The sequence below is a fragment of the Bombus pyrosoma genome, linkage group LG4 (assembly GCF_014825855.1).
Source record: "Bombus pyrosoma isolate SC7728 linkage group LG4, ASM1482585v1, whole genome shotgun sequence".
NCBI classification, from domain to species: domain Eukaryota; kingdom Metazoa; phylum Arthropoda; class Insecta; order Hymenoptera; family Apidae; genus Bombus; species Bombus pyrosoma.
The window spans coordinates 116801-139575 of NC_057773.1; the positions used below are offsets into that span (position 1 = coordinate 116801).

Below are 22775 nucleotides of genomic sequence, written 5' to 3' on the forward strand. Positions count from 1 at the left end.
TCTTTAATTAAATAAGAGAATGTATAATTTGTATAATTTCCTTATGTAAAATATCATTTGTTTTATTACTAAACTTGTTACCACACTATGGAAAAGTTATTTTTTTCATTCGATGAGCATTTTTAATCTTTAAACAGTTTAAATCGAATAAGTGTATAATTTTTGTTTAGCAAGATCTGCAAAAGAAGTTAACCCTCTATATTGATATCTTTTTCAGTGAAACCAGTGCCAATGTTGAAGGTAGAGCCTTATTATGCTCCTAATCAGACGGTAGAAATTTCCTGTGATGTGGCAACCTATCCAGCACCAAACATTACGTGGAGTTACATGAGATGTCCTTATTATCCTTCTTATGAAGACGCGAGCACCATAGAATTACAAGTACGTAATAACTTTTTTAAACTGATGTACTATCCTGAGAATTTAGACAATATCGAATGTTTCTTTTTTAATTACTTAGTTATCTTTCATGCCTAAAATAATAGACAGAATAAATTTATGCAAAAAATTGTTAGATTCTAGTTATAAAATAAGCGCAACCGGATTTTGCAACCGAATCGATGTATTTGTTGAGCACAGTTATTTTCTTTAAATTGTAGGAATTCTTTCTGCGTTGTCGATTTGTCAGTTTCTGTAATATATTTGTTATTGTAACATATTTTCTCAATAACTTATCTTGTTTGATAAACTTTGCTTTTACTCAACTTTTGAGTACACATTATTTCACTGTTTGATTTAATAAATTAAATAGACTTTATATACCAAAGTAAAGATCTGTGACACTCTTTTAGAAAAATAAATAACTGAATAATTAAACAAAACGAACGAGCCAAATATATTAATAATAATTAAACGCACTTATTACACAATTTAATAGAATTACTTTGAATAGTAATTCATTCTTCGACGTGAGAGTTCTAAACAAGAGTTCTCTTAATTTCGTATAGAATAAAACGGAAAGCGGAATGAATACCAGGTTTCGCTCAACTGTGAGGGTGACTATTGAAATGAGCGGCCATCTTACTTGCACCGCGTGTAACCTTATTGGATGCGAGTCTCAAGTTGAAACTATATTGGTTTCCGGTATGTAATCTTTGCTCAAATGATAATTCTAATTGAGTTGTAATTTTATTTATGGGATCATTAAATTTATGTCCATGATATTTGACCTGCTTACTATTATTTATTCTAATAATTCTCATGTCTGCTAAATTTTATTGATTGTTACTTGTGTTAGTATAAAACAAACCATTAATACAATATATAAAATATTTATTTTTCCTTAATTTTATTACAAATTACAGTAATTATACATATATATGATACAGTATTATACATATAATTACATATGTTTGATATAAATTTAACATATCGAATATTATTTACGATACAATATTTAGTATGTATAGTTTATTTTATAGCAAATCACAAGCACTTGGCTCAAATTTGCATTTATTGACTAGTTATTCATTTGTATGTAAAATGTAACGCTCATTTATGTTACGAATATTGGTTTACAACAGAATTTAAGAAATTTTTTTGTACATTTGCCTCTTGTTCGCCATACAATTCAGAATAGCGGACGCAATAATTTAACTAAATCGGACTATACCATTTCGAAACACAATGGTCTATTGTTGATATTAACTATATATTACTGTTATTAACAGCACTTAACACAATCATGATAAATTAGATCAACTTTTAAATATAAATATGTATTGCACAGAAGGATGAAAAATAAAAAATATATTTTTATAATCTTCTATTAACACAATAAATTTCTATTTAGATCTCTTTTCTCTACTTGCATTTCATAAAAGTATGTATTTGCATGAACATCCGCGGTCTAATTATAATTGATTTATTAAAAATCCTGGATACTATCAATACTGTGTATTATTCGAACTTGTCCTTCCTGTTTTCATAATTTTATTTGTATTTAACTTATTTTTTCTAACTTCTGTATATGTATCTAAACTTCTATTTTAAAACCATAGATGGAAGGGGTGGTTTCGGCATAATAAATCCGACAGATCCAGTAGTTGAAGGTGACGATCTGGAACTGATTTGTGCCGCTTCTATTTACAATTACACGGATAATTTCGAATGGAAATACTCGGATGACATTCCCATCGAGCCAAATATTAAGTGTCTTTGATTTTAATCGTACTTTAACAAAGAGAGCGTTCTTTGGATATTTGTTCATTAACCAATCGCTTTTTAAATGTTTAGCCAGGACAACGATCAGACGAGCCAAAACTCGATTTACTTATCGTTCCATTTTGAAGATAAAAAATGTGACAAAAGATGACTCTATGATGTACACATGTCGTAATAAAGAGGAAATGGCTTACATTCTTCAAGTGCACGGTAAATATTTTATATTATAATGAAAAAGATGTATCATCGTCTATAAGTATTTAGATACTTTATAGATACAATGTGATCAGGACCATTATATTTTTTATTGCTATTTTATATTTTATTATATCATTATTTTATATTTTATTTTCAAAGTTATAGTACAATAAAAAAAAGCGTTTTCCTGTTGTTGATTCTGTATTTCTTGGCATAATTGAGTCAAATAATTGTAATTTGCAAAAGAGTGGAACTAATTGTAAGTGACACAGAATATTGCTAAAACTAGAAATATGTGTATCATTCTAAGATTCCAATATTAAATGAATATAGCTTGCATCTGGACGTCACAAAGGTCACTGAATCTAAGTGTTTTTGTAAGACCAATTGTTTAATTTCAATTTCTGCTCTCTTACATATGTTGGTTAAAATTGATCATTGCTTTCATCGATATCTATCAGTTATATATGATTCCCCCGAGTAAAAGGATCAGAAGCCGAAATTATATTGCAGAATTTTATTCCAAGTATATTTTATATACACTGTATTACGAAAGTACACCTCGAACATTTACCACAAGAAACTTCTATATCTATAATATATATTTATAAAACATTCTGAAATTTTGTATCGCCACTGTAATCGGACTGTGGGGCACGACTGTCGTGATTACATTAATAAAAATTCTAAAAATATATATGAAAATTACAAGATATATTTCACAAAAACCTCAAAAATATTGAAACAATATTCAGTGAAATCATTTTTAACATTTCTTACTTACTTTCTTCTTGTAATATTGTAATGTATCTTGTAAGTTCTACATAAAATATCAGATTCGTTTCAAATTGTATCAATATGATAATAGAGTCTTATAATAGTTCCAATGAAGTTCTTAAATATTATATAACACACATAAATGTTCATATTCATGTTGCCATATTATATTATATTCATATTTATATTCATAGAAGACTATTCATAGAATACAAATACTATTGTGAGCCTATTTATCTATAATAACGCAAAAGTGTTCAAATAGTTTTGAACAGTAGTGTACATATTAGTAATGAGTTGAAGTGCATTGCATATAGACTTGAAGATTGGTCAGTCAGATTCAAATCCTCCGCAAGTATAAAACGGGTAGTAGTAATTTCAAATATACCAAATGCGACAGATTCGACCTCTCTAAGAATATTTTGGCTATTACTCAAATCAGAAAAGTAAACTCAAATAGAATCGAACACTACTGGAATAGATTCGAAGCTTTACGGGCACTTTATACTAATTCTCCATTCACTTAAAATAATTTTTTTATGGTTACAAGTGCAACCGTTCAAATCAAATTTATAGGAATCCTGTTGATCGTTTATAATCCCATAGAATTTTCTTTAATTTATTAGAAGTATCAATGAAATAACAATGCCTCTCCGATTCTAGAATATTGAAGTAGTTATACATAGATTTTCTAAACTTACGAATACTTGTTTCGAGGTTCGAAATCAACTAAGAAGGATCGAATACGAAACGTTATATCCAAGTAGTATTCGATCACTATGAAGCGAATCTCGGATATTTGATTTGATTCGTGTTTATAAGTGTATTGAATTTGATTTCATCATTAGTATATACATATAGAGGATTCCAAAATATTTGAATACCTACAATAATAAAGGATTTAATAATAAGGGATAATAAAGGATAATAAAGGAATAAAGGATTTTAGCGTTAGAGAGTTCGGTTTTCTCGGGTCAAGTAAATATGTAAATGAATCTTTCAAATGCTTATACTTGAATAATTAGATTTTTTATTTAAGGTTTTCTTTCTCTTTCTTTTTATAGACGCAGTATCACCTTACATAATAGAAACTAATTTGAATGAAACTGGAATTATAGTCGATGTTAGCATCCAAGCTCACAACGAATTAGTACTGCACTGTTTTGTAGGTGGAATGCCTAAACCATTAGTCACTTGGTATAGAGTAAGTGGCTGATAACTTGTTACTAAAAATTATTGAATAAAAAAAGTTGTTCATACTCAGAGAGGTTTATTAATCAATATACTGTCCTATATCGTGTTAGATGGATTTGTTACAAGTATTATTACACTGAAGCTACACTGAATTAATAATTATTTAATAATTATTATATATTCTTTATAGGACGATGTACCATTAAAAATAGGCGAGCAATTCATGTACATCCGTGACCACCAAGAGTTACATATTAATTATCTTCAGGATAATGACAGTGGGGTGTACGCGTGTAAAGCAAAGAGTCGATTGGGATTAGTCCAGTCCACCATAACAATAACAGTGAAAGGTAATTTATTATATCATAACAACACAAATGCTCGATCTTTTTTAACGATAGGTTCCAAGGTGTAGGGTCAGATGTGATTTGATTCAACTAAGTTTCAACATCCTAACATTCTTGTTTGATGTTAGACTCTGCATAGAATAATCATGTTGTATGAGATGCTAGTAATTTTCTGGAAAACGGGACTTGTAGCAAAAAAAATTTTATTCTACATTTTCGACTTACTGTTACGTATAGAATAATCAAGTGGTAACTGTCCGATTCTGTCTAATCAAAAATTTAGCCAAATGCACTATATTTTACAAGTTTTCAAGCTCGATCTTTTTATAAAATGGAGCTTCCAAAGCAATTTCGTTATTATTATCTTATTTCGTATCATAGAATCAGCCTGATTTTTACCTACCACGAATTTACGCCCATGGTGTACACCTATAGTCTATATATAATAAATTTAATATAACATAAGAATAAGAAAATATGATATGCTTTAGGTTTAGCAAGAAAAAATATTAGAAATGAAAGAATGACTGAAATCCTATATGGGTTTATTGAGTTTGCGAAAAGTATATATGAATTAATACACTAAACAACAAAATAAGTTGAAAGAATATACTTTATTCTTTTTATTACTTATGCACACATGGCATCGAATTATGATAATTATAACTGAAAATATTAGTTTTTAGTACTAACTAGTTTAGTATCAATTAGTTGTACAGCTTTCGTATTGTTTGATGAATATAAGTTATATCGTCGTAGAATCCTATGATCCTTAAGCTGTGAATATACACAATACATTTCGCTATTTGTTGTGGCACTAACAATAAGATAAATGGTTTGTCTTAAAATAGACGTAGAACGTTCAAAAACTGATCATAAGCAAATTCGGTGACGTACAAGGTAAATTGTTTACAAGGCAAGGTCACAACAGTGGAATCGTCAATTTTAATTAAACTTTTTCTGACGATTTTAGACAAGAAAGCAAGTCAACCAATATCCGGTTATTTCTGACAATATGTATCATCTATAAAGATATTTAACGTTTAATTTTCTGATGTTCAAATATACGTAACTATTTAGTGCTACTATAACAGCTGTAGTAAACTTATAATAGCATAATATACTGTAGTATTAGTAAACTTATCTCTACTAATCTCGGGTAATTGTCATATTTATAAAACTGCAAAAGAAATATACTTTTGTCTTAATCGGAAATACCTATCAGATAACTGCAAGTATTTCAGATAATTGTTGCTGTTCCTTTCATCTTCTTGCCCATGAAAAAATACCAAAATTATTAATGACCCTATCTTCTAAAAATTATAGGGAAAGAACTTCCTATGGGGTTCATCGTGCTTATCGTTGTTTTATTGATCACAGTGGTGACTCTGTTAATCTACTTCACAATCAAAATTCGTCGTGAAAAGGTAAGTCTATATTATTGAATATTAATTGAATATTAATTAATAGTCTGTGAATGCTTATGAAATTGTAGAAAATTTGAATGTGAAAAATGCGCAGAATGCACGTAATATGGATGAGTAAACAGAATGCTCGAGATAAAGTAATTATAATATCTAAAAGGTGGGACAAATATCTATCTAAGTTCCATTTCTTTAATCACGTTCCTAAAAATATAAATTTGTATATAGATCAAGTAGTCTATTAATCCTCTAAATTATCCTGATATTATGAAATACAATAGAGTCTTGAACATCGAATCGATTAGAACTAGTCATGCCACAAATTGTTCGAATTATCGAATAATTTTCTTTTTATATAAGTGAAAATTATTTATTTTCTTTCAACTATTTTACAAATATTAACATAATATCTTCGAATAAAACTTTAACAATTTCTCTCACTTCTTATTTTTGTTTTCCAATGTTTCTTACAAAGGACTATACTCAAATTTTTCATTAATCGATCTTCCGAAAAATAACCAATTGTTGCCTTAATATGTATTTCAATAACTACTATTATATCATTTCCTACATTTCCACATTTTTAGATCATGAGAAAGGAATTAATGGAATCAGGATTGATGCATTTCGAAGAAGGAGCAGTAGAATGTTTAAATCCAGAGTTAACAGTAGACGATCAAGCAGAATTGCTTCCTTATGACAAGAAATGGGAATTTCCTCGGGAAAAATTGAAATTAGGTGAGGAATCTCAACATATGTATAATTAACTTAATTAATTAATATATTGCATCTCATAAATGTCAAAAAAGTTTTTAATTTTTATATGTTGTCTAATATATTTTTATGCTGAGAAACAATTTATCCTTCTTCCCCCCAAAAAATGTATTCACTAGAAAAGAAAGCGATAGGAAGCTAGTTTATCTTTGATTCATAATTCATTTACGTTAGTTGTGAGAACGTCATTGACTTTTTATAAGAAAATTTTCGAGTTACTATTTCCCTATAGCGGAAAAAATTCGAGTGCAAAGGTTTAATAATCCACGAAATAAAGACCGATTAAAAATACGCAGATGTGTGAACACATTAAAAGTGCCGTTCCGTTCTGTGGAGATTTCCGGCATTCTCGAATCAACAGTTTTGCTGTTGAGTGCCGAAGCGTGCCGACGTGTGTCTAGTGCTCTGTGAAGTTCGTAAAACAACACGTGACGCCCATCCGTCGAAAGTGAATCGAAAAAAAAAGAAAAAAGAAAAACATAACCAAGTGTTCTCAAAACTTACTAGTGGAAAACCCAACGCTGTTAATCTCTGACCCGAATCATAGCCTCTCGACTAGTTATTTCAAATTGAATTAACTAGCTCGATGATGGCCCAAACATCTTTTCCTCCTCCGTGGCAAAGGCACAATGTATCCCTCCATTCAAACGACGTGAAAAACATAAAGAAACGAAAACTGGAAACAAATAAAATAAACGCAAACAATAGTCAAAATAAACCGCAAACAAACCACGTGACCACCTACAATAGATTCTCAATACTGGAATCTACAGACGACACCATGGACATAGCCGAATCACCAATTAATCAACATACTCAAAGAATTCCCCCTCCCCCGCCTATCTTCATTGATGATGTCATCGACATACAAACAATGATTAAGTCCATTTAGAAAGACATCTACTAAGAGGATTACAAACTAAAAATAAACAACAACAAAGTCAAAATTCTGCCGACGAACCCAGACTCATATAGAAGGCTTACAAAGCTACTAAAGACCGTGAATGCAAACTTCCACACATACCAGCTCAAGCAAGAAAGACCTTTTCGAGTGGTTTTACGCAACATTAACCACTCAGCAAACTTAGATGAAATGAAATTCGAACTTTTAAAACACGGCCACGAAGTAATCAACATTAGTAACATAAGGCATAGAATCTCGAAAAACCCGCTATCCTTATTTTTTATTGACTGAAACAAAATCCTAACAATAAAGAAATTTATAACGTCAATCGTCTAATGTACTCGATAGTAAAATTTGAACCACCTTTTGTTAAAAAAGAGATAGTGCAATGTAAAAGGTGCCAAAGGTACGGTCACACACAAAAATACTGCAACCATAACTTCCGCTGCGTTAAATGTGCAGGTAGTCACCCCACTGACCAATGCACTAAATCTCCGGAAACCCCGGCGAAGTGCATCCTCTGTCAAGGAGAGCATCCTGCGAACTATAAAGGTTGCTCAGCCTACAAGATCTTGTATAAAAATAAGTATCCTAAATCCAGAGCCAAGGAGATAACCACCCAAATACCCAGTCCTCAAAAATTCTCTACTCCTTCAATCTCCTATGCCCAGGCACTTCAAGGAAATCAAAACAATCCGAAAATTCATAGTGACCATTCTCAAAATAGTGTCTTCTACCATACCCAACATCCCAGTGGAAAGGCGCACGGCGGCACCGGAATTATTATCAAAATCAACATTAAGCACTACGAGCTTCCATCGTTCCAGAAGGACTACTTCCAAGCCACAAACGTAGCGATAGAAAATTGCCATGGTACAATCACCACTTCAGCTGTATATTGTCCTCCTAGACACTCCATTTCTAAAGAAGACTTTCATAACTTCCTTGACGCTCTGGGCAACAGATTCATAGCAGGAGGGGACTATAACGCCAAACACACCCAATGGAACAGCAGACTTATCACAGTAAGAGGCAAAAATCTCTTGAATAGCATAAACACCAACAGACTCAACTACCTCGCCACACACGAACCCACATACTGGCCCACAGACACTAACAAAATACCTGATTTGCTAGACTTTTTCATAACTAAAAATATCTCGCTAAGATATGTCCAAATCAACTCCTCGGCGGAACTCTCTTCAGATCATTCCTCCGTTATTGCAATAATTACTCAACAATAATCGAAAATCCACCTAATGGCTTTATTCACAACCAACTCACCAACTGGCAGCTCATTAGAGAAGTCTTTAATCACTCAACATCCAGCCTTAAACATCCCCAAAAACAAATGAAAATATTGAAACAGCCACGGAATACCTAAACACCAGTATAATAAACGTTATATACTCTTCCACACACACCAAGAGTAATAGCAATAAACACGAATACCTCCATCACATATTAAAAAAATCGCAGAAAAACGTAGACTTAGAAGAGTATGGCAGAGTCATAGATCCGAAACCCTGGAAAATATCAATGATAACTCTCATCCCTAAACCCGGAAAACCAATACACGAAACTAGCTCCTATCGCCCAATTAGTCTTCTACCTACTTTGTCAAAACTATTCAAGAAGATGCTCACGAATCGGCTCCTTCCACTCTTAGAGGAATCGAAAACACTGCCAGATCACCAATTCGGTTTTCGGAAGCAACATTCAACGATAGAGCAAATTCATCGTCTAACACACAATATAAGCCAAAACCTAGAAAAGAAAAAATATTGTTTTGTAGTATTCCTAGACATTCAACAGGCATTCGACAAAGTGTGGCATGAAGGGCTTTTCTTCAAGTTAAAGAAAATCTTACTACACACCTATTACTCCATCCTAAAATCCTACCTAACCAATAGACAATTCATGGTAAAATACTTAGACGCCACAACCGCAACATTTCCAATAGAAGCTGACATACCCCAAGACAGTGTCCTTGGACCCCTGCTGTTCTTCATCTACATTGCCGATTTACCAACCTTAACAGAGATAACCACAACGACATTTGCTGATGACACTGCGCTACTAGCATCCCACGCAGACCCGATAATTGCATTCTCCACTTTCCAGCGAGGTCTCGACTCTATGGAAGAGTGGTTCCACAAATGGGCCTTAAAAATTAACGAAAATAAATCCGCTCTTGTAACCTTTACGCTGCGAAAACAAGCCTGCTCTGAGGTGGTCATTAACAGTGTTACAATTCCTAACGGGGATTTAGTCAGATATCTGGTAATGAATCTGGACAGGAGATTGACATGGAAACAACACATCATAGACAAATCGAAGCAACTCAAGGCTAAACTCAAAAAATTCTACTGGCTCATTGGCCAACGTTCCAACTTGGGCACGCAGAGCAAAATAATGCTATATAAAGCCATATTAAAACCTGTTTGGACCTATGGGTTCCAATTATGGGGAACAGCAAGTAATTCCAATATAGAAATTCTCCAACTATTCCAATCAAAAACTCTAAGATCCTTAATAGATGCACCTTGGTATGTTACCAACGATGCAATCCATCGCGACCTCAAGATACCCACCGTTAAGGAAGAAATATACAAGTTCAGAAACAGATATAATATATGAATTAACAATCACCATAACCCAACTACTTAGTTATCCAACTACTTGACACGATGGATCAGATCCGCAGACTAAAAAGAAAATGCCCATTAGATTGAAGCATTAGATTCAACTAGAATCGAACATACTATAAACTTTTATAATACAAGTTACAGTGCCACGCCAGAAGAAGTTACTTATAATTTTCAATGAGAATTGATTGTAAATAAACTACCAAATAAAAAAAAAACGAATCCGCTTATCTTGTGCTCTTAGACACATCCATCACCAGTTTTCCTCCGTGGCATCATCATCACAGAAGTTTGATTTGCTTTACGTTTTTTGACTCGTCAACATCTTAACTTGCGATCAAATCTTTGTACACGCGATACATTCGCAGACTTGTCGTATTCGAAGTTGTTAGAAATAAAGTATATATTTTAATTTGTTAACTAAGTGTTGGCATCAATTCAACCATCTCTAGTATCCTAACCGAAATAGGGGACCGATCATTTCGTGGCGTCGATTATCAAATCGTAACGGGAATTTACGACGTTCGCTGGCGCGCTTCTTCGCGATCACGTCTCTCGGCGAACGGTCGAATAATCATCTAGATGTTATCTACCTACATCTGACTGCAAGATGTAAATATGACATATTATAAAGAAAATCAGTTCTGTGCACATATAGAGAATTAATGAAACTTTAATATATTTTTTCAAGAGAACGGTTAAATTGACACCCATGGTTCCTTTGAGACTTTTGATCCTTATGCTTGGAAAATACAAGGTCAGGGTGAATTCTGCAATACCTTTTTTAACAGACCTTTACCAATCCGAACATCTATGCAGACTCACCTGCCAAAACCATGAAAAATGATTTTTGAACACCCTGTACAAAAATTGAGCTTAGAATAATAAAAAATAAATGGAAACAGTAACAATAATATTTGATTAACATTTTTGATCAAATTTATCATCTTACATCTTCTTGTACTTCGTACTTGTATAAGAATTGAAAATTTTAAGCTCTTTTTGTAATTATAAGATGCAATGTAGGTTTCTAAATGGGATGGCATATAAATAGAATAAAAAATTTAAGTTAAGCAGAGTTTTTTTAAACGTATTCAGCATAAGAAAATTACTCAAAGGAATTAGATTTTATTGTATTTAGCAATTGATTTAACAATTAATTTTTACGTTTAACTGAAAATTAAATTAACTATGTAAATTTATCTAAATGAATATTGTACATGCATTGATTAGATCGTTTCTTTGTTAATTAAATTATTGTAGGTAATTATATGTTTTTAACATTATAATTGTATCAACAGTACTCTCACATTTATTGGTTTACTAGTCATATTACTACTCACTTGTTTGTTTACACTTGTTCAAAACTTCTTTTTTTGGAATTATGCGTACGTATTTTATGGTTGCGTGAAATTAAATTACTGGTGTTATCTTCTTATTTTAAAAATGGTCTTTTAATTTTCTTGTTCAAAAAGTTTTTCCTATTGACAAATTCTGATGCTCTTTCTCCAATTTTCTAAATCTCGCACTACTTGATCTGTCAGTGTTTCAATATCTACCTGTTTCGACGACGAATACTTCATTAATATATTTCTTATACACGAAAAACAATTGTTTGTTATTCTCTATCCCGTATTGTTATGTGAAATAATCAAATAATTAGCAAACATATTTAGAAATATTTTATTTTTCGAATAAGATTGTAATTGATTTGAAAGTAACTTCATCTTCAAATAAATTTGTTATTTTATTATGAATAATTATTTGGTCTATTATTATTATTCGTAATAATCAAATATTTGACAAATAAATCATTTGAAAATAATTAATTTCTCAAATAAGATTTCATTCATTATTTCTAATTCAAACAAAGTGTGTCCAACCATGATTAGTATTATAATGCTTTTCCAGTTTAAACAAGATTATGTCAAATAAGATACAAAATTGTAGGTATTAATTATATTACTTTTATAGCGAAATAGAATTTGGTGGTACGTACATACCTTAATTATGCAAAACGTTTAACAGGGAAACAATTAGGAAGCGGGGCTTTTGGCGTTGTTATGAAAGCGGAAGCAGAAGGAATTTGCGAGAACGAACCGATAACGACTGTGGCTGTAAAAATGGTTCGGCGAACAACAGTTCCAACTTGTGTTCGTGCGCTTGCCAGTGAGTTGAAAATTATGGTGCACCTTGGAAAGCACTTGAACGTCGTTAATCTTCTCGGTGCTTGTACGAAAAACATTTCTAAACGTACGTATCTTATAATAGATCCAGGACTTACAAGGAACACTACAGTAACACATATAGCATCCGTATAACGCAATACTTGCATAACAAACAAAGTTGAATCAAAAAGTTGCTACCATGTTTAACGTGATTATAAAATCGTTGGAGAAGACTATATACTCTGTGGCCTTAAATTATTCAATAGATTCTATGACTCAAAATAAGAGGAAAATCAAGAATAACAAAATTGTAGCACAACTTTTTGAGTAAATCGAGTTTAAAAACTTGTCAAGTATACAGTATACATTTGCCTAATTCCTAGCTTGAGAGGATAATCAAGGGGATTATTCTAGATTTGAAAATAAGTTAAAAATATAGAATAAATATTTTTCGACTGGTCTTATTTTTTAAAAGTATTAACCTAATAATTTGTCAGGTTTAAGTACCTTGTTTCTTTACAAGTGTCTTAATGCTTATGAATGGAATTATACGTATCGACACATCACAATCGCAGGAATAGAAACTCTTTGTATTAATTTAATATTAATGTAAAGATATTTTAATAGATAAAATCACAAAAATCTCTATCTGGAGCTTGCTGACCGTTTTTCATGTAAATAGACCTAGTTCTTAAACTTAATAGCATTTTCCTTCATTATTTTTGTAAAGTTTGTGTTATATATTTTTAAATCATACCTAAAAATCTAAGCGATTCTATCATCGAATAATGTGCCTTGAAAATTTAATATTTTAAATACTCTTTATGTCTTTATGAAATATTCATTGTAAATGAAAATCAATTCTTAGATGTGAATTTAATATTAGCAGATAATAAATAAATTTGTATATTTTGATTATTAATAATTTAATTTTATTTAATTATTAAATTTTGGTTAAGATATATGAAACTTTTTTTCAAAAATTTTAATTTTTTAGCTATAATATTTGAAATGAAATTTGAATTTTTTCGACTGCAGTCTCATTTTTGAGAAATAATATTAACCTAATAATTTGCCAAATATTAATATCTTTTAGGTGGAGTTTAAACTTTAATCTTGATAGTTTTCTGATCTTTTTTTAATAGGTGAATTATTAGTGATCGTAGAATATTGCCGATTTGGAAATTTGCACAATTATTTGCTGCGGCACAGGGCTGATTTCATCAACCAAATTGATCCTGCAACTGACAAATTCGATCCTACTATCGGTTTAGATCTTTTAACTAGATCTGTTAGTGTTAGCAGCAACAACAGGTTTGCTTTTGTTTTTCACTTCCACGTAAAAACTTATATCATAATAATATCCCTATTTATTAATATACTCGTTGATAATTGCTTACTTTATTCCATTACACAATTAAATGATCGATTGAATGCAGCTCGTGAAAATGAAAATGTGTACAATTAAAATCTATATGCATAAAATAACCAACTTCCACATTGTATGTTAATATTCTAACAATACTATTAGCATTATCCTATAAGTATTTTAATCTCAGAATGCAACACTGTGTTTAACATTAGAATATTTGAAAACGAAAAAATCATACAGTAAAGCCTCTCGTATCCCAAACCTTCAATCGAATATCATAATATTCGAGTTTCCTATTGTCCGAACATTCTTTCGCTGGAATAGAACTTTTGCTAATAACTAGATTGCGGATGTTGATGTACTTATAAGAAATCTATACTATAGCACGAATACAATATGTAGAAAGATATGGAATATCCAAAATAGCTATAACACATATTTCATACAATACTGACTGAGTTAATAACTCTGATCATCTTAAATATCTCCGTTCTTTCTACAGATATGGAGTAACATATTTTGTATATGCTATAGTATGACGGTAATGATATTTTTGTAGGTTGAGGGTTTTCGAACATTTCATCTCCACTTTTTAAATTATTTGCTGTAGCTTTTTATTCCTAGTAAAATAGAGAATGTTTATTTTAATTACGATTTCAACGAGCCTTAATGCAAGGTTATTCGACAATAAATAGAAAATAAGCAACATAATAAGCAGCATAATAAGCAACATATTGCAGCATAATAAGAGATGTCCGAAGTGGTGACTATTTGCATCGATGCAACTTTGAATTCGTCGGATTGCCAAAACGTCGACAGAAATCATTTGTTTAAATGTAAATATAAGTAGACACAGATACATTTTAGCTGTTCATATAACTGGATAATTGTTCAATTAATAGAAAATCAGAGTTAAATTAATCAGGTAATAAGTAAAATTCCGTTCATATAAATCAAGTTCGTATAAATGGAGTTAAGTAATTATGTAGATTAGAGTATTGACTCGCCGATTTCGGTAATTTTTAAATATGTTGTCCAGATTGACATTTTGAATAATTTTTCCTCATACATATCACCGCTGCCAAGTTTTCAAGTTATAAAACAATTTACGTTTTATACTATAAATATTATTTAACAATTTACTTAAAAGGTTTTTGTTCTATAAGGAATTTTTCAATGACGGTTTTCGATGAATTATTGCATGTTTTATCGTTTTGAAAATCAGAATAAAGTGCAACATTCCATATCAATCGATTAAAAAATATAAAATAAAACTTTTTTTATTCTCGGGTTAGAAAATCGAGTTTGAAAATTTATCAAGTATACTTGAATATGGCTAATTCCAAACTAGGCAAGAGTAAATAATCGACAGGAGGTCATTCTACATGTGAAAATAAGTTGAAAATGCAGAATAAAATTTTTTCTCAAGACGCTTTATTTCCGAAAAAATAAATTTGAAAATTTATCGTACTCATGTAAGTACTAAATGGAGGTTAGGTTATCCAGTCGGTAATTAGCCATGTTCAGTATACTTGATAAATTCTCAAACTTGATTTTATCAAAAATTAAGCCGAAAATGAGAAAATTTTATTTTATATTATTTTCTTATTTTTCTATAAGGAATCACGACGTGCCCACTTTTACGTGCTATTCGGACGGACCCTATATGTACATGTGTATAATGGTGACTAGCCTGCTTATAGTACACTAGTGCGGTTGTATAGTTCATCAGAGTGAAAAAGCTATAGAAAGAGCCTTTTTCTCCTACCGCTCTACTGAATGGGTGAAGAGAAGAAGGAGCCGTCAATTCGATTGTAGCCCAATCGATTTATACATTTGATATACACATATTTTTCTCCTCTGTTTCATTTTCTTTATATCTTCTTTATTTAAAAATAATTACCATCCATGAATTAGGATTAAATTGAGTTATACAACAATATGATTGCCGTCAGGTCGCGTACCAGGGCTTAATATAATCCTAATCTTTTCATTGAAGTCCTTTTGCGTATATCTAGCAAATTATAGCCGAGCGACGATTATATATATGGAAAAAAGTCAGAATTTGATCTCGACAACATATTTCAAAGTCAATGGAATCGGTGAGGTGTATTTTATTCTATATAATTACCTAAACTATTATAGTACTGTAGTTTGGATATAGGAAGCTCTACTGTTCTTGTATGTCCCATGTTTTTTAACTTATCGCTACACACAATTAGCAAATTATTACACATTTCTGCTTCCTTCCACCCTTAATCCATAATCCTTCTATTATAATATAAAACAACTGATGCTGTGCATGGGGTTACGGTGTTAACAAATTGGTGTTCTCTTTTGTTCATACAACAGGATAAAATATGTGGCATTGTCATTTTCTCGCAGTCGTAGCGAAGATTCAGCCATCGAATCGGCAACATATCAAACCTCTACTACGGATTCTCAAGGAATTAGTATGTCGCCAGACGGTTGTGTTCTTAGTAATAATTCTTCTCAACCGGGATGGAGATCTAATTATCGCGGTGATTACAAAGATCACAATTTGAAGCCAATCTGCACACAGGATTTGTTATCCTGGGCGTTCCAAGTGGCGCGAGGAATGGAATATCTTAGCCAAAGAAAGGTACATTTCAACAATTTCTTTTCTTTTTTACTTGTTTATTTTACTATGTATATAAAATAGTAAAAGGTAAATCTCAAAGGTTTATAATTTACGTCACAATTATTGGAGAATGTAAACTAAATGGATTAGATTAAGATTAATTGGAAAATATTTGTATGTAAGAATTATCTACAGTGCCATTCATTTAATTTGGAACTCTCAACGAGAACTTGGACAATAACAACAACCAGTACATATAAGCTTACTATCACTATTATATATCGACATCCATCATCTAATCTACAAGCTGCTTCTAGAACTAGGGTTACATAGATCATGTCGTTTATTGAAAAGGATTGACTCTGAGCATCTGAATTTTATATATGTACATAGATAGATTATAGACAAGAACACAGAACGATTTCGGTTGTGGTCCCTTGTGGTGGAAGGCGCTTACCTGAAAGGAAATTATGCACAATGTTATTATTCGCATTCTTACAAACATCATGGCCCTTTCTACTCCGTTCTCTACATTTCATTTTTAACGTATTAAACATTTTCTTCTCCGCTGTAATTTAAAATTTATTAACGATCGCTCTTATTATTAACACTCGATATATCTGGGTCTTCGTATCTTGATGCGATCACAAATACCGACCACAACGGTATCAAATAAACGAGAATAGTAACACATCACTCCTCATAGTCAGGATACAAAGACCCAGTCACAACATCAAGTGTAGGCACCATCCGCCACAAGAGACCACAACCAAAATCTTGCCTAGAATTTATATATGTACATAAATAGAATTCAGATGCTCAAAGTCACCAATTTTCAATAAACATAATCTATGTAACTCTAGTTCTAGAAACAGTTCATAGATTAGATGATGGATGTCGATGTATGATAGTGGTAGTAAGCTTACATGTAACCAGTGTGGTCATTTTCCAAGTCCCCGCACGTGTGGGTTACGAGTTATGTAAATGGATGCGAAATGAAACTTGAAGTATATCATGATAATTAAAAAATGTGTCCGATGAAATAAATTCTAAGCTATCAAAAATAATAGAAAAATTTTCAAAGTGCAATATAAAAGTAGTATGAAATGGGGAAGACAATAACCTCATTAATTCGCTAATTAAATTATGAGTATTGTAGTATCGGGGAAATTTAGGTATAGATTTTTCCCCGACTATTTACAATTTATTTACAATAAATTGATTGTACAGATATTAATTAGACAGAAAACGATGGTTGTTTAACTGGAACTAAATACAAAAATAGTATTTTATCTCAAACAACTCTGGCAACTCAACAACGCTAACAACTCTATCTCTCAACAGCGTTAACAACACTCGCAACTCGACAACGCTAACAACTCTATTCCTCGACTTCTAGACTAACTCTGATTCTCGATTCACACTCACTTCTTGATTAGCACACTCTTACCTCTCGGTCAACGCTCTTTGAACCCAAAGTCCTCCTTCTCCTCTAGCGTTCTTTTCTTTTTTCTTTAATCTCACCACGCTACTACAATATCAATAAATGAAAAATATAAACAAAATCATTTGTTTGAAATATAATTTAATAATCATTCGTAGGTGTTACACGGTGATTTGGCCGCGAGAAATATCTTATTAGCCGAAAACAACGTAGTGAAAATCTGTGATTTCGGCCTAGCAAAAACTATGTACAAGGATAATAATTATAAGAAGAAAGGAGGTGGACTGTTACCTATAAAATGGATGGCCATTGAATCGATTAGAGATCGAATTTTCTCAACGCAATCGGATATCTGGTCATTTGGTATAGTTCTATGGGAGTTCTTTACATTGGCTAAGACACCTTATCCCGGAATGGAAGCTGAGAAACAATATCAAAAACTGATTGAGGGATACAGACTAGAGCAACCGGAATATGCTACTTCTGAAATGTGAGTTTAATTTATTGGATTGAGTGAAAAGTTCGTGTCGTTTTTTCAAAGTCAAATTACAAGACTTTTGAAGATCTTTGACCAAAAGACGATTTTATTTACTCCTTTTAGTCTTCCAAGAAATTGAATATTTAGGAATTAATCGTTAAGGAAGTTTTGTAGGAACTGGAATAAATGGTAATTGGAGGGTGTGACAAGACAACTCACCCGAAATGTATCAATTTCTGCCTACTAGTCAAAGATATATGCGGTTTTGCATTGTCTTAAGATGACTCTACCTTAACCAATTCTGGATACTTCTTTCTTGTTGCTTTTGCTTTGAAATTGTTGCTTTCTATCGCTACAACTGCGAGCTGTATACATCCGAATTAATTGTTTGATTTTTTGAAAGGAGCTCGTAATATAGAATTCCCTTGTGACCCTACCATGCGTGCAGCATAACCCTTTCCGGATGAATGTCTGCTTTTGGACTCGATGATGGTAGTTCACCTTGTTTGTCCATTGACCATGATGACTTTTTTGCCATAGTATTATAAAAATTTCACTTTTTGTTGCCGCCGACTATCCACCTCAAAAATGGATCATTTTCGTTCCATTTCATCAAAGAATCGCATAAGGACAATCCAATCTATCAAATTCTTTTCTGACAATGTATGTAGTTCCCAAACGATAAGATAGTTTACGTATCTACCCAAGCTTGTATATATATTTCACAATGAATCTTTGCGATATTTTATGTAGCTTTGAAATCGCCCGTCTTGTATAACGATGGTTCTGTTCATTAATCAATGCATCTTATGAAAGACAATATAAACACCAGAATACCGCTTCACTTTTATGTTCCATACATTAAATTTGACAAATTAAAGTTAAAATATCTGCTAGACTAGTGGTTTTGGGGTATGAATCGGTTGATACTCTTTTGTAAAGAATAACGATCTGCGTCGATCAGTGCATTAAAGCGTCCATAATTGTATTTTAAAAAATATATGTCACCTTCATATAACGCGTCCGTCTCGAAAAAAAGTACTTACACCAAATTGTGCCCACCCCCCCCCCCCCCCGGAAACTATAAACTGCTTATCTAAATTATATTTTTCTACAACATGTAGTGTACGAATAATTTGCATTTATAGATTTGAGCCTGAGATATTTGAATCCGAAAATTCTTGATTTAAAATAATTCTTAGTTTTAATTTTGTAAAACTTTGCATATAGAGAAGGGAAGACAGGCCCCATTGAAACCCCTGAAACTGTTTTCACCGACAATTCTCCGACACAAGATTTCACTGATACCAGACTTCACTGACAATAACTTTGACAATATTAGTACAGAGAAATAAGAAAGAATTTTTACTTGTGTAAATTTACTGTGACAGATATTTGATAGTCGGTTGCCTTACGGCAATCGGATTAAAAAGAATTAACCCAAGCTCAATATGCAATACAAACTGGCTAACAATTAAATAAGTTATTGTTATAAGTTTGATTTCAATTAATTTACGCTAAGTTTGTATGAAATTTCAACGCAAATCAATATCAAATCAATGGTCTGTATTAGGTTTGGACATTATTAATCCGGCTGCCACAGCATTGTAAAGCGGCCGGCAATCATTAACTACTCCAATAACTATTCCTACATAAGTAAAAATCCTCTCTTATTTCCTTGTGTTAATAGTGTCAGTCAGTTAAGGATGTTATCGGTGAAAACAGTGTCTGCGAAATCTGTGTCGATGGTTTCAATAGCATTCGGAAGGAGAGAACAGTGCCCTTGTGTTTGTTTTACTTGCCTCTTATTTTGATGAAATTAAAACTAAAATATTTTTTAAACTAAACATTTTCGTATACGAATATCTTTATAGTTTTTTAAAGGGAGTAAAAAAACGCATCAACTAATATATAGAAAGATATAAGGTTCCATGTTAAAAAATTACGGAAAAATCTAAATCTCGAAAAATATGGCCATGAAGAAAATTGTATCATAATATGTGTCCCTCGAAACAAAATAATTCATTCTTTAAGCGTTTCCGCATATCATAATGTCATTAAAAATAACAGAGAATCGCTTTGTAACAGAATTACTAATGTATTTGAACGTGTATGTATATATCGCATATTTTCAGTAACTCTGTTACAAAAAAATTATATTATGTACACACGTATACATATATGTATATGTGTCTCAAATTTTTCGTATTATGTAGTGTTAGCGCTTTTGGGGGAAAAACCTAAGAAAACGAAAAGAAATATTTTAAGAATATTTTAATTAAGAAATATTTTAATACTTTAATTAGCTCGCAACAGTCACAAGCTACTGAATCACACTAGTAAATATAATACAATCAGCATATGATTTCGTAAATTTTGCACACCTTTTTCATACTTTACCCACATGTATTTACATATAGTGGTAAACAGAAGAAAGTTTAAAACTGATACTTGTATATGAATATAACTAAAATTTATATTAAACTTCTTTCCTGTACATTTGTCTATTCTAAGATACATGTTTATATTATACATTCATTTTTCTTGTTAATCATAGTTCAGTTTTATAAAATTGCAATGTTTTATCCCAGCTTACTCTTTAAACATTCTTGTGGACGTCACTGCCTATAACATATTACCTACAGAACACTGTTTGACACAAGATAGCTTGAGACATCATATATCATTTTTGTAATATGTTATTATTAACATACATAATGGATAAAACAATTAATATTTTTTCTTACTTTTTAATTAACCTGAGGCTATAAAGCTTCTTTTTCTCAAAAAGAAAAGAAACCATTTTACTCTCGTATATCTTTACATCCTGTATGTATTATAATATTACAATTTAATATTGTGAATATATTACAGATATGACATAATGCTGCAATGTTGGAAAGCCAAGCCTACCCTACGTCCGAGTTTCACAGAATTGGTACAGGGTATTGGCGAATTATTAGAAGAAAGCGTAAAAGCGGTGAGTTTGATGTTAACAGTTCCTTGGTATCTGCCAATCTATTTATTTTAAAATTTCATTTCTAAAATCCCACGTGCATTTATGCCCACTCTGCATAACACATATGGAAAATTACTGTCTTCACTGATATGAAAAATATTTATGTTTCATCTCTCATTGTGAAAACTATTATATTTGGAAAGTTAATTACGAAAAGAAGCATACAAAATAATAACGTAACTTTACTGTAATACTTTTACTTTTACAATAATAACAATACTTGTTTTATACAAGAATATATCTACCTTGTGTCTCAAATATGTTAATTTTCATTGCAATCTAAATATGTTGTACTTTGTGACAAAATGAATGGGGTAAGGTACGATTATTTGAGATACAAGCTTCAATATTTTAAAATTCAACCTTGAACTATACGTAGAATAATTAAATTTCTATATTAAAAAGATTATTAATATATGTAAAATACATACTTGTGAGGAATTAAAATTTTATTACAAGACTATATAAGTCTGTAAGTGTTTAGGCTTAACAAGAAAAAACTTTAAAGATGATAAAATGACTCAAGTCTATGCTAGAGTTATTTGAATCAGAAAGGAGATATTATATAAGAACTAATAAAATAAGTAACAATATAACTTCTATAAATAAAGTAATGTACACACGTTACTAAATTATAATAATAATTACATCTAAAAATTTTAATATTGATTAACAAACTTCTTAGTTTTTTATGAATATATATCTTTGTAGAAAACTATGGCCGTCGAACTATCAATATAAATACTCGATATATTTCACACCACTCACACCATTAATTACACCACCAACAAGTTAGACAGTTTGCTTGCAAATGTAAATCACTCAAAAATTATCCATAACCGAATTTAATGAATTATAAAGCAAATTGTATTATAGCTTCACTCAAATGTGATACTGACTCAAACAATCCTGCCTTGCCCTTCATTCATATTAAATTTTGTGTTGGCGGATGGTCAAATATGTTGATATTCATAAGAAGCGCATATGGTGAAACGCATTAAGAGCAAAAGTGGACTAACTTAAATCTAACCCTGATTTAACGAATTACATTATATTATCTGAGTTTAATCCGGGCAAAATAAATTCCTCCACTTTCGTGTAATTAATTTAGTTTATTGGAATACTATATTCATCCAGACAATATTTTAGCTTAAACTATTTTTAATCTCAATATCTCAAATGTGTTTCTTTACTTCTGAACTGAGACATGCTGTTATTCACAAGATTAATAAAATGTATTATTTTACATAACATATTAAAATT

The 22775-nt window shown here is 31.3% G+C and overlaps 1 protein-coding gene across 4 annotated transcripts in view; it reads left to right on the forward strand.

Moving 5' to 3' along the window:
• Nucleotides 1-22775, forward strand: part of LOC122567051 (vascular endothelial growth factor receptor 1) — a 50401-nt gene that overhangs the window by 22375 nt on the left and 5251 nt on the right. For 3 of the 4 annotated variants that reach the window (XM_043725139.1, XM_043725136.1, XM_043725137.1), the window contains 13 exons: nucleotides 218-381; nucleotides 948-1083; nucleotides 2001-2147; nucleotides 2236-2373; nucleotides 4203-4342; nucleotides 4523-4682; nucleotides 6006-6106; nucleotides 6691-6841; nucleotides 12458-12682; nucleotides 13743-13911; nucleotides 16322-16592; nucleotides 18174-18505; nucleotides 21368-21473. In XM_043725139.1, the coding sequence (XP_043581074.1) occupies nucleotides 218-381; nucleotides 948-1083; nucleotides 2001-2147; nucleotides 2236-2373; nucleotides 4203-4342; nucleotides 4523-4682; nucleotides 6006-6106; nucleotides 6691-6841; nucleotides 12458-12682; nucleotides 13743-13911; nucleotides 16322-16592; nucleotides 18174-18505; nucleotides 21368-21473 (2240 nt within the window). The remainder of the gene's footprint in view (nucleotides 1-217; nucleotides 382-947; nucleotides 1084-2000; nucleotides 2148-2235; nucleotides 2374-4202; nucleotides 4343-4522; nucleotides 4683-6005; nucleotides 6107-6690; nucleotides 6842-12457; nucleotides 12683-13742; nucleotides 13912-16321; nucleotides 16593-18173; nucleotides 18506-21367; nucleotides 21474-22775) is intronic. The other variant, XM_043725138.1, reaches the window with a different exon arrangement.